This window comes from Phoca vitulina, unplaced genomic scaffold, assembly GCF_004348235.1.
Source record: "Phoca vitulina isolate PV1807 unplaced genomic scaffold, GSC_HSeal_1.0 scaffold5, whole genome shotgun sequence".
Taxonomy (NCBI): domain Eukaryota; kingdom Metazoa; phylum Chordata; class Mammalia; order Carnivora; family Phocidae; genus Phoca; species Phoca vitulina.
Window position 1 is genome coordinate 68,957,023 of NW_022589708.1, and position 13,855 is coordinate 68,970,877.

The 13,855-nt window shown below is 39.6% G+C and overlaps 1 protein-coding gene across 11 annotated transcripts in view; it reads right to left on the bottom strand.

Moving 5' to 3' along the window:
- Window positions 1-13,855, bottom strand: part of FRY (FRY microtubule binding protein) — a 426,749-nt gene that overhangs the window by 176,695 nt on the left and 236,199 nt on the right. For all 11 annotated transcript variants that reach the window (XM_032403234.1, XM_032403231.1, XM_032403233.1 and 8 more), the window contains one exon: window positions 9,535-9,588. In XM_032403234.1, coding sequence (XP_032259125.1) covers window positions 9,535-9,588 — 54 coding nt within the window. The remainder of the gene's footprint in view (window positions 1-9,534; window positions 9,589-13,855) is intronic.

Here is a 13,855-nt window from a genome sequence, read left to right on the forward strand (position 1 = left end):
TTCTTCCATCATAGATGAGCTAGGTACTGTGCAGCTTGAGGAGATGAAGTGCACAGAATCACATAACCATTTCATACTGGTGTTTTCTTTTTGGGGGGATAGAGGGGGATACTAAATGTACTTTGCAAATGTTTCTTGATGTTTATTTTGGCATTTTATGTATAAATAGGCTAAAAGAGACTGTCCATTATGCTGTAGGTAAGACATTAATTCTTCATAAGCATTTTATTATACTTGCTGAATGCAAAGAAGGAAACTTTACATAAATATTTGAATAATTACTCAGTGGAGTCACTTCATATCTTATAGTAATAAGGCTGACTTGTCCTGAGTGGTGCATTTCGTGAATAAATTTTAAACCAACTTCACTGATAGTTTAATTTCTCAAACTAGTTCAGATGGCCAAGTACCTGGGGGTCAGGGTACACAGTCTATGTAATACCACAAAATGCTGATTTATTACAGTAATTCAAGTGCAATTTTTTTTACTTGATCATATATCATACTAGTGCCAGATAATCTAGCATTCAATCAGTGGTGACAGATACCAAAGGATTAAGAATAATTTCTTACAAAAACTTAAAATTATATAAATCTATATATTAAATCTATTTTTCCTGAAAATTAGGAAAAGATCTGTATTATTTGATTTTAATATCTTAGTTCATTTTATAGAACACACTGTTCCACTGGAGAATAATTGAAGAAACACTGAATAACACTAATATGAATCCAATGCCAGTTAATTTGGTTTTACTCTTGACTGCTTATATTTTTCATTTATATATTTTAAATAGATTTTGACTGAACTGTAGCATTAGAATCAGTGTTGAAGCACTAGAATTTCATCTGCTTCCTTTCCAGAAAAATTATTGCTACCCAAGATGGTAAAAAGTTATTTTCGCTCTATTAGAGAGGTATGGATTTATTTTACCATGTGTTTCCTATTTATAGATGGTGTTTTTAACATATTAAGAAACTGAGGTGCTACAAAAGTATGTAAATATTTAACATCTAGAGGAAAACCCCAGTTATTTAGAATGCCTGAGCAAAGTATCTGGAATTTATAGAGATGACATTAGTAAAGAATATGTCACACTGAATTGCAAATAAGCTGCAACTTAAATAATGTTCTCAGAACCCCCTATGTGATGACTGATTCTTCACAAGCCACGTTTTCAAAATTTCATTAGTGCATTGGGAAGATCAGATGGTCCTGAGTTCAAGTTACAGCTCTGTCCTTTATTGGCTGTGTGAGCTTGGGCATGTCCACTTCTCTGAGGCTCTGTGTTTCCAGCTGTAAAACGGGACCGAAGAATATTTACCTCGCTGGGTTTTTTCTGAAGAGTAAATGAGATACTATAAAGTGCGGGGCACATAACAGACCTTTAAAAATGTCTATTTCTATTTTCCTCTTCCATTTCTAAATACTGAAACTGAAGCCCAGACATAAAAAATTTTGACTCTGAGAGGATCATAGGCTAAGTTAATGACAGAACAAATGATAGAAATTATTGACGGAATTTTACTTATCAGAGCTGATATTGTAAAAAAAAAGAAAAAGAAGGAAAGAAAAGAAAAGAAAGGAAAAGAAAAAGAGAAAGACCCACCTAGCTCTCATCCAAGCACAAAGATACCAGGGCCTCCATTATAACCCTGGTAGCTTGGTTTGTGTTCCCACACTTTTCTGGCTCCAGCAGATGCAAACACAGGGCCTTGCAAAGGCTTCCTTGTTGAGGGGTCTGAGCAACGCCTGTCCTACATTAGTGCCATAAGAGAAAGGTAGGGAGCACCGGGCTCCCTGGGTTTGCTGCAGGGAACAGCTCACTCTGGGAAAGGACACTATCCTGGAACCAGAATCGATAGGTAGAATAAAACCACTTATTGTGAGCCCAACTTAAACACACATCAGTCTCTCAGGAATCGCAACCACCTGAAAACACTGAGCCCAAATGTAAATAAAGAATGGACACAACCATTGGCAGAAAGGCACAGTGCTAAGCTCTTGTATTTCATTCAGCATGAGAGGGTTCCACAAAACACACAAGGGCCTCATTGGATTCTGCTCTCCCATCCCTCATCTGAGGACACACCCTTCTTCTGGCCAAACTCTCAATCAGCCAAGCATTGGTGATGTCTCCTCTTCCTGCCTCACTTCTTCTCTGACACCCGATTTCTGCTCTTGCCGCACTACAGGTAACCTTTATATAAAACATCAGAAAGGGCAAACCCACTGGCCAACCAACAGGACTTTGTGGTCATTCCCCCTCAAGTCTCCTGAGCAAATGACACTCTTTCTCAGGTTCTCCTTGAAACGCTTTCCTCCTCAGGATTCGGTGATGCTGCCCATCTTAACCTAGACTCTCTCTCATCTCCCATATGGTTACTTACACAGTGCTGAAGCACAGTAAGACAATTCGCCTGTGCAAGTAAGGATTTGGAGTCTAGTCCTGGTTGTTCTGGCACCAGCTCCTTTGGGGAGTAATCATACTTTACTACACCAAGAGGAAATAACTTCCCCTTACTGTATGTGACTGTTTTCAGAGACAAAGTTGGAGCAATACTTCAAATAGAAAACAGCATGCAGCATACAAACGCTGGTGTCATGTGACTTACTGCATGTTTAGGTCATTATTAGATAGAAGAAAAGTCTAAAACCAAGGGCAGACAAACTTGACAAGAAAGCACATGCAAAAAAAGCAAGAAAGCACATGTAGCTGGAAGGTATATGAAATGATAATGATTTGGTGATTCTTTTATTTTACAGCCACAATTTTCATCTCTGTGTGTAAATGTATCGAGTGAGTATCAGTACCTCCTCCATCAGGTGAGGCTTACTGTGGAGTACTGTTTTTCCCTGTTTAAAATGGGTTAACGCGGTATTTCAGCTGCATCTGGTCCCCATTTACCCATGTCCATGCTCATCACAGGTTAGCTACTATTGCACCCGAGAATCCAAAATAAAATGCCTTGCACTTTATATTTAAAAAGGATATCTGTAAACTTTGATAACAGAGGAAAGTCACTCGAAGTTAAAACGGGGAGCTCACCATGGCCTCCATTCATAGGACTCCCCCCACAACAGACCACAGATAGGAAGCTCATCACCAGTACCACGATTGTGTTCTGTCTGGTACACTGCTTTTCCATTGAAGTGTTACAGCCAGTCATAATCAGCCAGCATAACCTAGCATAAATGCTTAAACTATTTAATATTAATCTATCGACTACGAAACTGCATTCTACATGTCAACAAATAGCATCGCAGCCAAAGGCTTTCTCAAAGCTGGTTTCCAGTGAGCAACTAACTGCTGATCTCTCATTCCTCTGTGAGGGTCTCTGCCCAGCTGCCATAATGGCCCATCCCTGCCTTGCAAAGCTGCATCTTCTTCTGAGGCTTCTTCCAATTTTTTTGGCCACCATTTCTTTTCTGGGCATCCTTCTGTGGATCCTACTTCCTGATCCTAAACTCTGCTTCCCTAGGATATTCTCCACGCATTTGCTCTGGTCTCTAATCCTTCGGTGTCTGTTGAGTGACCCCATAAATGAATGAGCCCCGGTTATTTCTCCTCAGATATCTTACCCTCCCTGAAAATTCAATACGTGTAAAATGATTTATAACCTCTCATTAAGCCCAGCGTTTCTCTGTTGGAAGCACTTCTTATCCATCAGAAAGAGTCCAGACTTCATGGTGTCCTTGGGCCCCTGTGTGCCTGTCCCGCTTCAGCCCCAGTCACTCCTCCGTACTCTGCTCCTCACACCGCAACTTCTTTGTCCACGCAGACCCTTCTGCCTGGCATGATCCAACCCATTTCCTCTGGATAACAGATGTCTTTAAAATGCCACTGGGCCCTGACTGCTTCTGTGACATAGCTGTCCACCTTCCGGGCATCATTAACTGCTCCCTTGCCCGAGTTCCCAAAGCACTTGAAATGGACCTCGGGTATAGCATTCATGCTGCGCTGTTACTTGTTGGGATCTGCCTTGTTCCTGGGATTGAGAATTCCCTGAGGGCAGGAACTCTATCTTACTGTTTTTATAACCCCAGAACCTTGCACAGGTCCTAGTATGCTTGGCCACTCAGTATTTGTTGAATTGAATAGAAATGGTTCCAAACCATGGTTGAAAACCATAGTTACTTTTTGTTTCTCCTTCTCTCAACCAATATTGATTCTTCTTATACAATTTTACATAAGATTGTTCTTTCTAGTTCCATTGTCTCCGTTTTAGTTTGGATCCTTTCAGTCTCAAATCTTTATCAACACCCAAACTCCCCAAATGCCTCCACACTTCAAGGATCTCTTCATTCACGAACCCTGCTACCTCGGGGTTGACACTAAGTTGCTACTTTGATCAAATTGATCCTGGTATGTCTGAGATAAAGCTCCCCCCAATGCCATAAAGTCTCCCACAGTCTGATCCTTTCCTACCTGGTCTCTTCCCTAACACTCCCAGCCAATAGGAAAATTTTGTGTCTCAGTAGAAAACTATGCATCGCTCAGAGTTCACCTCTCAGGGGTTATCTAATTTGAGTCTGTGGAAGCTATCCACCTTTTAATGCCTTTGAGCTATTTTAAAATTGTGCATATGATAGACTACTGATAGCAATGCCAAGGATTCTTGTCTACAGACAGAAAAAAACACTGTGCCCAGTGAAGGTTCAATTGACTTCACTCTCCCACTGTTGGAAAAAGCCAGTTTTGCCTCTGATTGTGCATTCATTTCAAAGTTCCTGACTTATAAATGGGTCCATTTTGGGGTTCTCTTCTGAACTGGTTATAACTTCCTCATTAAACATGAGTTTTTATCTCTCACCTGTGTTCATTTTATATTTCTATGAGAGTCACAATGTCGCCTCTTTTTGAATATTATATTTTAACAATACACATCTTCTGTTTCAACTAACAGACCCATTCATCAGTCCCCAAAGATAACTTAAAATGTCATTTTTTCTGTTCAGGGCCTTTGCACATTTCCTATCCTCTTTACCATCAACACCCAGTAAAATCCCATCGCTTCTATTGTTTCAGGCACCTGATAAACTATGTCCTCTTCTAGAAAGATTTCTCTAGCCATCAGGCCCTGAAGTGTATGTCTTCTGTTCCCTGAAATCTCACAATGTTTACTGTTGCACCATCCATGTGGCATTTCTGACACACGCGGGCCCCTGTCAGAGCTATTTGTGCACTGCCTTAAACTCTTCCAGGTCTGAAGCTCCTGGAATGCAGGGACCACATCCTTCCATCTCTGTCCCATACAGAGCTTTGTGTGTATGTACAGGTAAACACACACACACACACACACACTTTTTTTTCCCCACACACACTTTTTTTCACACACACACTTTTGATAAATGTTTGCTAAAATAAAGAACTTTACCACTAGGACAATTTTTCTTTCATTCTACTCGAAGCCCTGACAGGTAATTTAGGTATTTAAAATAAATTGGTGAAAGTATACATTTCCGAAATGCTGCTGGCAATCTCTTCCACCTTTATTAAGTCTCATTACTAGTATGACTTTCTCACTAGCAGGGACTGAAACCATCGCTGGCTCCCTAGTACAGGGCAAAGCTTGCTGTCCTGGGGCTCACATGATACTTGGTCCTTCCACAGTGAGCTTACTTACTAGCCTGAGGTTATAATTTGATCATATTTCTTCTTTGTCTCACCCATAATTGGGGGGGCCCCCCAGTGCAGGCACCATGTTTCCTTCATCTTTATTTCCACCAGCTAGCATAATGCTTGTTACATGGTTGCCACATAGCAGGTGCTGTATAAAAATGGGTCAAGTTCATGAATTCATGAAATTTGTAAAAAGTGAAATTCTGGGAATAAGGGTATAAATTCCAAGCTCTCCAATGTGTAAAGCAGTTACTAGTATGATTTTTCTTCCACTAATACTGAACTTAAAAAAAGCAATCTGTTTAGACACCTTGTCATTTATGAAACAAAAGGACTTTTTCCCCAGGTTTAACCTATACAGGGTTAGATTGTAATTAGATTAAATTAAGAGATATGAAGCCAATAGTTATATATAAAGCATATAAAAGAAAACGTAAGAAAACATAAGCTTTAACCCCTAAATATATATATCTTAAAATTCAAACTGTAAAACTGACAAATTCTAGGAATATTCCACAGTGAAAAAAAGAGGTACACAGAACTGTAAACAGTATTCTTTATTGGGCATTTGGTAAAAACTCTACTATATGGTATCTAGGAAAGATAGATAATACCTAATATCCAGTCTATTCTTCTTCCTTAGTTATAAAATACCTGATTTTTTTTTTTTTTTAAGCAGGCTCCATGCCCAGTGGGGAGTCCAATGCAGGGCTTGAACTCACGACCCTGAGATCAAGACCTGAGCTGAGATCAAGAGTTGGACGCTTAACCAACTGAACCACCCCGGTGCCCCAATAAAATACCTGATTTTTAGATGGACAAATGATTGCTCAAAATAAAATTTCCCAATCTTTCCTATAGCTATATGTGGCTATGTGATTAAGATCTTGCCAACTGAATATGAGCAGAAGTGGTGTGTGCAATGTTGAGACATTCTGGTTTTTTATTTTTTTGCCTATAATTCTTTTTCTATTTCTCCTTCCTGCTGCTTGGAATACAGACATAATGGCTGAGTTCTAGAAGCCAAACTGGACTATGAGATGAGCCATACACAAGACAACAAAAATAATATAAAGATTCTAGACTGATTTTCTTTGTATTTCTTGAATGTGAGAGAGAAAAAAACTCTTATTCAAGTCACTGTTATTTTATGTGTCATTTGCAGCCAAACCTAATATTAACTGATACAGGATCTGAGATCCCTTACCTGTTGAAAACTCCTCTCTAAATTCTCGCCACCTTAGTTTTTAGATACAGAAGCATGTTATAGAGTAAAAAGCACCGGCTTTATAGTCTGAACAAGTGGATGCCAGCCTTGGCTCCTTCAGGCTTTAGTCATATAGTGTTGGGCAAGCTGTCTGAGACTCATTCCCATGAAATGTAATATAGAGATGATGATGATGATGATGATGGCTTCTTCTTGGGGTTGTTGGAAGCAGTGAGTGATGTCAGCTGAGATCATGCGTGAGAAGGGGCTTCATAAATTATAAGGTATTATGTGATTTTTTTTTTTTTTGCTTCTATTTCTAGCAAGAGAAAAATGAATCATGGGCTTGTTAAGTGGAGGAGTAAACAGGACCACCCGGGATCAGGCACTGAAAGTGCAGAAGCTCAGTTCTCTCTAGTCTATCATTCATGCCAGTGACATTTAAAAGGAAGAAACTGATAAAAAATATTCTCTAAACAGGGACCAGCTGCATACTCCTCAAAGAATGTACTTAGCATAGTGCCTATCCTCTGTAAGTACTACATGTGTACCACTTCTACGGTTACTACTGCTCCCACGATCATAGCAACGGAGTCTACACCACACAAGGTGGCATCACCAGCACGTTCTTTTCGCAGAGATGCACCTCTGTGTAAATCCAAATTAAAATCTTACTGCTTGCTATTAGAACAAGAGGAATTATATAATTTGAATGTTTAATATCAAAAGACTAAGAAAGCTTGATACATCCATGGCATTGCCAATGGAACTTCGATTGTTATAATTTGCTGGCAAAACAGTAAACGGCAGAGGTGGACCAGTTTCCGTCAAGTTTCCTCACGGCCCGGGAGTCTTGCTATCTCTTTAAAGTGAAATAGACTTTGTAGGTTGCCTTCTCTCCTGGTTCATGTGTAAATTTATGATTTAATGATGAGAGGATAATCTTATGTGCCTTATTTGAAAGTTCTCAGTGACCATTTTACTACTGATTCACTTGCAAAGTGTCCTTAATACAGAGAGAGGTGTTACGGAGCAGTGCTGCTCAAGCTTTAATGTGTGCGTGGGTCACCTGGGGATCCTGTTAAGCTGCAGAATCTGATTCAGTAAGATCTGGGGCAGGGCGGAGATTCTGCATTTCAACATTCTGTGCAACAAGGTTAAAAGTATTATAGCTAATTAAAGTGGCAAAGTCGGGATTTAAACCTGGTCTGTCTAATTCCAAAGGCTATCCCTCTCCCACAATGCTGAAATGCAAAAATAGAGGGCTGAATAACAAGTGGGAAATTGTGTTTAAGCCAAATCATTTGGGATAACTACTATATGCAATGTTAAAATTAAAAGTATTATTTTCCCAGAGAATAAAGGAAGATACACATTAAGCTGGAGAAAAATAAATTTTGTTTTTGAGGAAAGGACAGTGATATCCTAGGACAGGAATATCTAGGATAGAATACAGAGAACATAAAATAGAGTGAAAAATTATGGATGATGGATAATAAATATTTACATTCTTTTTTTTTAAGATTTTATTTATTTATTTGAGAGAGAGAACGCAAGAGAGAGCACAAGCAAGGGGGGGAGCGGCAGAGGGAGAGAGAAGCAGACTCCCCACTGAGCAGGGAGCCTAATGCAGGGCTCCAACCCAGGACCCTGGGAACGTGACCTGAGCGGAAGGCAGACGCTTAACCGACTGAGCCACCCAGGTGCTCCCAGTCCTTACAGTTTTGGACCAAAGAAGTCTGGACTTTAACAGCCAGAGAACTCTCCCTCTGATTCCACATGAAAGTCAATTGCAAAGCCCTGCTGAAAGTGCATCTCTGTGTGTTCTCCATAAGACAAGAAAACCCCCACCATATTAGATCAGACTGTGGTGCATCCAGCAGTATTTCGTCTCTACCACTGGCTCCAAGTGAGGTTTTTGAAGGAGAACATGCTGTCTTCTCTGTCGTTAACTGCGTAAGTTCAGGAAACACCACAAACACATCTCTCACTTCCTCTGATGCCCTGTTACCCATCATTCTTAAACATACGTGAAGCCTATAGTTACTGAGCCAGGATCTATCAGATCCTGATTTCCTATGTTTATTACCTGCTGTTGAGAGCAGGATGCCCTTTTACTAGTCCCGATCTACTTTCAAAAGACTTTCTTTGTATTTATCCTGCCTTAAATTGTTTTTTTTTTTCCATGTATCACATTCTCTATTAGACTCTAAGTTACTCTACTGTCTTACAATGATTGTTTAAGTGATTTTTCTCTCACAATATTGTGAATTCTTGAAGGACTAAAACCGGTCAATTTTGTATTTTGTTGCGGCGTGTCAAGCAAATAGTGGGCATTCACAAAAAAGCTGGATGAAAATATAATAAGCTCTACTAAATTTTAGAATAGAAGTTCCTTTATCTTTTCTTAGTTTCTTTAATTCTGATATACAAAGATTTAGGAAATGATCAATTGAGGGCCTATTTGTATTATTCCAACATATTCCCATTCTTTCCAGTTCAAAGCAATAGACATCTACTGAATGTCTGCTTTAAGCCATAATTGTAAAAGCTGAAAGACACAGTTCCTAAGATCATATCCCTGTATCCTCTTTGAGGAAGGTAATCAATACACTAATAATGAGCATCCAACCCTTATCTTTTGTGCATTTTGAAATAAATAAAAACCAGAATATAATATGTATATAACTTATTACTACATACTTGGTCAAATTGGGGATCTTCTCCACGTTGTAGAGATTTTGTCAATGGTTTTTCCTAGAAAAAAAAAAAAAGAATAATTATCAGATGCTCTTAAACAGCATAAAAAAAGTGCATTATTGTTATAATTTTTCTAATTTACTTCTCCCTTGATGGGGCAGAGGTACCAGTTTTTATTTATTTTTTTTAAAGATTTTATTTATTTATTTGACAGAAACAGACACAGCAAGAGAGGGAACACAAGCAGAGGCAGTGGGAGAGGGAGAAGCAGTCTTCTAGCTGAGCAGGGAGCCCGACGCGGGGCTCGATCCCAGGACCCTGGGATCACGACCTGAGCCGAAGGCAGATGCTCAACAACTGAGCCACCCAGGCGCCCGAGGTACCAGTTTTTGTTTATTTTTTTATTATTTATTATTTTTTTATTTTACTATGTTATGTTAATCACATTACATCATTAGGTTTTTTTTAAACATTTTATTTTATTTTTTTTTAAAGATTTTATTTATTTATTTGAGAGAGAATGAGAGAGAGAGCACATGAGAGGGGGTAGGGTCAGAGGGAGAAGAAGATTCCCTGCGGAGCATGGAGCCCAATTCAGGACTCGATCCAGGGACTCCAGGATCATGACCTGAGCAGAAGGCAGTTGCCTAACCAACTGAGCCACCCAGGCGCCCTACATCATTAGTTTTTGACGTAGTGTTCCATGATTCATTGTTTTCGTACAACACCCAGTGCTCCATGCAGTACATGCCCTCTTTAATACCCATCACCAGGCTAACCCATCCCCCCCACCCCCCTCCCCTCTAGAACCCTCAGAGTCCACAGTCTCTCATGGCTCATCTCCCCCTCCGATTTCCCCCCCTTCATTTCTCCCGTCCTACTGCCTTTTTTTAAAACATATAATGTATTATTTGTTTCAGAGGTACAGGTCTGTGACTCAATAGTCTTACACAATTCCCAGCACTCACCATAGCACATACCCTCCCCAATGTCTATCACCCAGCCACACCATCTCTCCCACCCCCCACCACTCCAGCAACCCTCAGTTTGTTTCCTGAGATTAAGAATTCCTCATATCAGTGAGATCATATGACACATGTATTTTTCTGACTGACTTATTTTACTCAGCATAATACCCTCCAGTTCCATCCACGTCATTGCAAATGGCAAGATTTCATTCCTTTTGATGGCTGCATAATATTCCATTGTATATATATACCACATCTTCTTTATCCATTCATCTGTCGATGAACATCTTGGCTCTTTCCATAGTTTGGCTATTGTGGACATTGCTGCTATAAACATCAGGGTGCATGTACCCCTTCGGATCCCTACATTTGTATCTTTGGGGTAAATACCCAGTAGTGCAATTGCTGGGTCATATGGTAGCTCTATTTTCAACTTTTTGAGAAACCTCCACACTGTTTTCCAGAGTGGCTGCCCCAGCTTGCATTCCCACCAACAGTGCAGGAGGGTTCCCCTTTCTCTGCATCCCTGCCAACATCTGTTGTTTCCTGACTTGTTAATTTTAGCCATTCTGACTGGTGTGAGGTGGTATCTCACTGAAGTTTTGATTTGGATTTCCCTGATGCCGAGCGATGTTGAGCACTTTTTCATGTGTCTGTTGGCCATTTGGATGTCTTCTTTGGAAAAATGTCTGTTCATGTCTTCTGCCCATTTCTTGATTGGATCATTGGTTCTTTGGGTGTTGAGTTTGGTAAGTTCCTTATAGATTTTGGATACTAGCCCTTTATCTGATATATCATTTGCAAATACCTTCTCCCATTCTGCCGGTTGCCTTTTGGTTTTGTCGACTGTTTCTTTTGCTGTGCAAAAGCTTTTTATCTTGATGAAGTCCCAATAGTTCATTTCTGTTCTTGCTTCCCTTGCCTTTGGCGATGTTTCTAGGAAGAAGCTGCTGCGGCTGAGGTCGAAGAGGTTGCTGCCTGTGTTCTCCTTTAGGATTTTGAGGGACTCCTGTTCTCACATTTAGGTCTTTCAACCATTTTGAGTCTATTTTTGTGTATGGTGTAAGGAAATGGTCCAGTTTCATTCCTCTGCATGTGGCTGTCCAATTTTCCCAACACCATTTGTTGAAGAGACTGTCTTTTTTCCATTGGACATTCTTTCCTGCTTTGCCGAAGATTAGTTGACCATAGAGTTGAGGGGCCATTTCTGGGCTCTCTATTCTGTTCCATTGATCTATGTGTCTGTTTGTGTGCCATTCCATGAGCATGGAACTTTTTTCCATTTCTTTGTATCTTCCTCAATTTCTTTCATGAGTATCCTATAGTTTTCTGAGTACAGATTCTTTGCCTCTTTGGTTAGATTTATTCCTACGTATCTAATGGTTTTGGGTACAATTGTAAATGGGATCGACTCCTTAATTTCTCTTTCTTCTGTCTTGTTGTTGGTGTATAGGAATGTCACTGACTTCTGTGCATTGATTTTACATCCTGCCACTTTACTGAATTCCTGTATGAGTTCTAGCAGTTTTGGGGTGGAGTCTTTTGGGTTTTCCACATAAAGTATCGTATCATCTGCAAAGAGTGAGAGTTTGACTTCTTCTTTGCCAATTCGGATGCCTTTTATTTCTTTTTGTTGTCTGATTGCTGTGGCTAGGACTTCTAGTACTATGTTGAATAGCAGTGGTGATAGTGGACATCCCTGCCGCGTTCCTGACCTTAGGGGGAAAGCTCTCAGTTTTTCCCCATTGAGAATGATATTTGCTGTGGGTTTTTCATAGATGGCTTTTATGATATTGAGGTATCCGAGGTACCAGTTTTTAAATAAGAAACTCTCCCTTAGCTATTCTGACCTTAATATATAGTGTTTGACTGCTACCACGATTCTTACTATTCATCTTAACATATACCTCTTTGACCAAAACCTTAAAAATCTGATGCTATAAGTGGCCCAGAGTTCTCAATGGAAACTACATAATAAAAACTATGGAATTCGTGTGAAAAATTTTACTGTCTATCCTGGGACTTGACATACAATAAAAAGTTGAAAAAAAAACTATGGCATTCATATGAAAATTTTATTATCTATCTTGGGACTTGACATATAATAAAAAGTTGAAAGTGATACACTATTCCAAGTCCCTAGATTTAGAAACAAAATAAGGTCTATTACCTTACCGGTAAAATACTTACTATGTGTAACTTGTGAATTTGGGGCATGTTATTTGACTATGCCACATCCAAATCTCTGTGGAAATAACCTGGGTAGTGACAAAGGTCTACAGAAATCATTTTTCCTAATCATTACACCTTTGTTTACATTAGGAAGCCTTAACTGACTTTCCAGCAGGGCATTTTAAGGACAACGGTTTATCCTTACCTGAACCTTGTTTTCCTTTTCTTTTCTGTTTTTGGTATGGGAGTTAATACTGATCCATAATTTGATTCAGGATGAGAAACCATGTAAAAGTTATATATGAAAAACAATAGTAACTTTTACTTTAGCCAATGTAGATTTCCTAAAAGACTCCATTTACATGTTGTTAATCACATAGACCCTCTTCCCTACCTCACTTTTCCAATCTTCTCCTCCACCTGAAAAGATAATATACACCTAAGGCAGATGGGAAACCCACCTCTACCCACCCCATAGAGTCTCTGTTCCTGAAGAAATACATGCACATGGTGGGCTCAGTCTGGGTATCTGATGTCTTACCATGAGCCATATAAATCAATTGCTGTCTCATTTGCAAAATATACAGCTTCAAAATGTGTATTCATCTAAAATAAAGAGAAAACTGTGTTCTTAAGGGCTAACAGACACTTTCTCTTCAAAGTATGCTACCTAGAACACACTGGTGGGAGAGTGGATACAAAAATGTGGGCAAGAACACAGAAGAACAATTAAAGAAGCACCAGATTGAGTTGATGGCACAAAAAGACAATTTAGCAATTAAACTGTGAAGCATTTCCTATATATGCAAAGGTTATAACGTCATCCAAAGTTCTTTGTAAAACCAGTTAAATTAAAAATATGAAAATTAAAGACGTGAAAACAGGTGGTGCCAGGTTCCACAAACACCCTTGGAACAAATGCAGCATAAGCATTTCTACTCAGTATTTTATTTATTCACCACTTAACAGTAACTGGGGGCTCACAACACGCCCAATGCTACCTGTGGGTGGGGGGGAAGTGATGAAGAACATGTGGTTCCTGCCATTAAGGAGAAAAGTCTGAAATGGAAAAGTAGGCAATGATCTCTTATGACTGTTGTCTATACTCGCTCATTATTCAAATCTCAGCCCCACTGTCACTTCCTCGGGGAAGTCTTCTGTGAGTCTTCTCTGAACACCGTGAC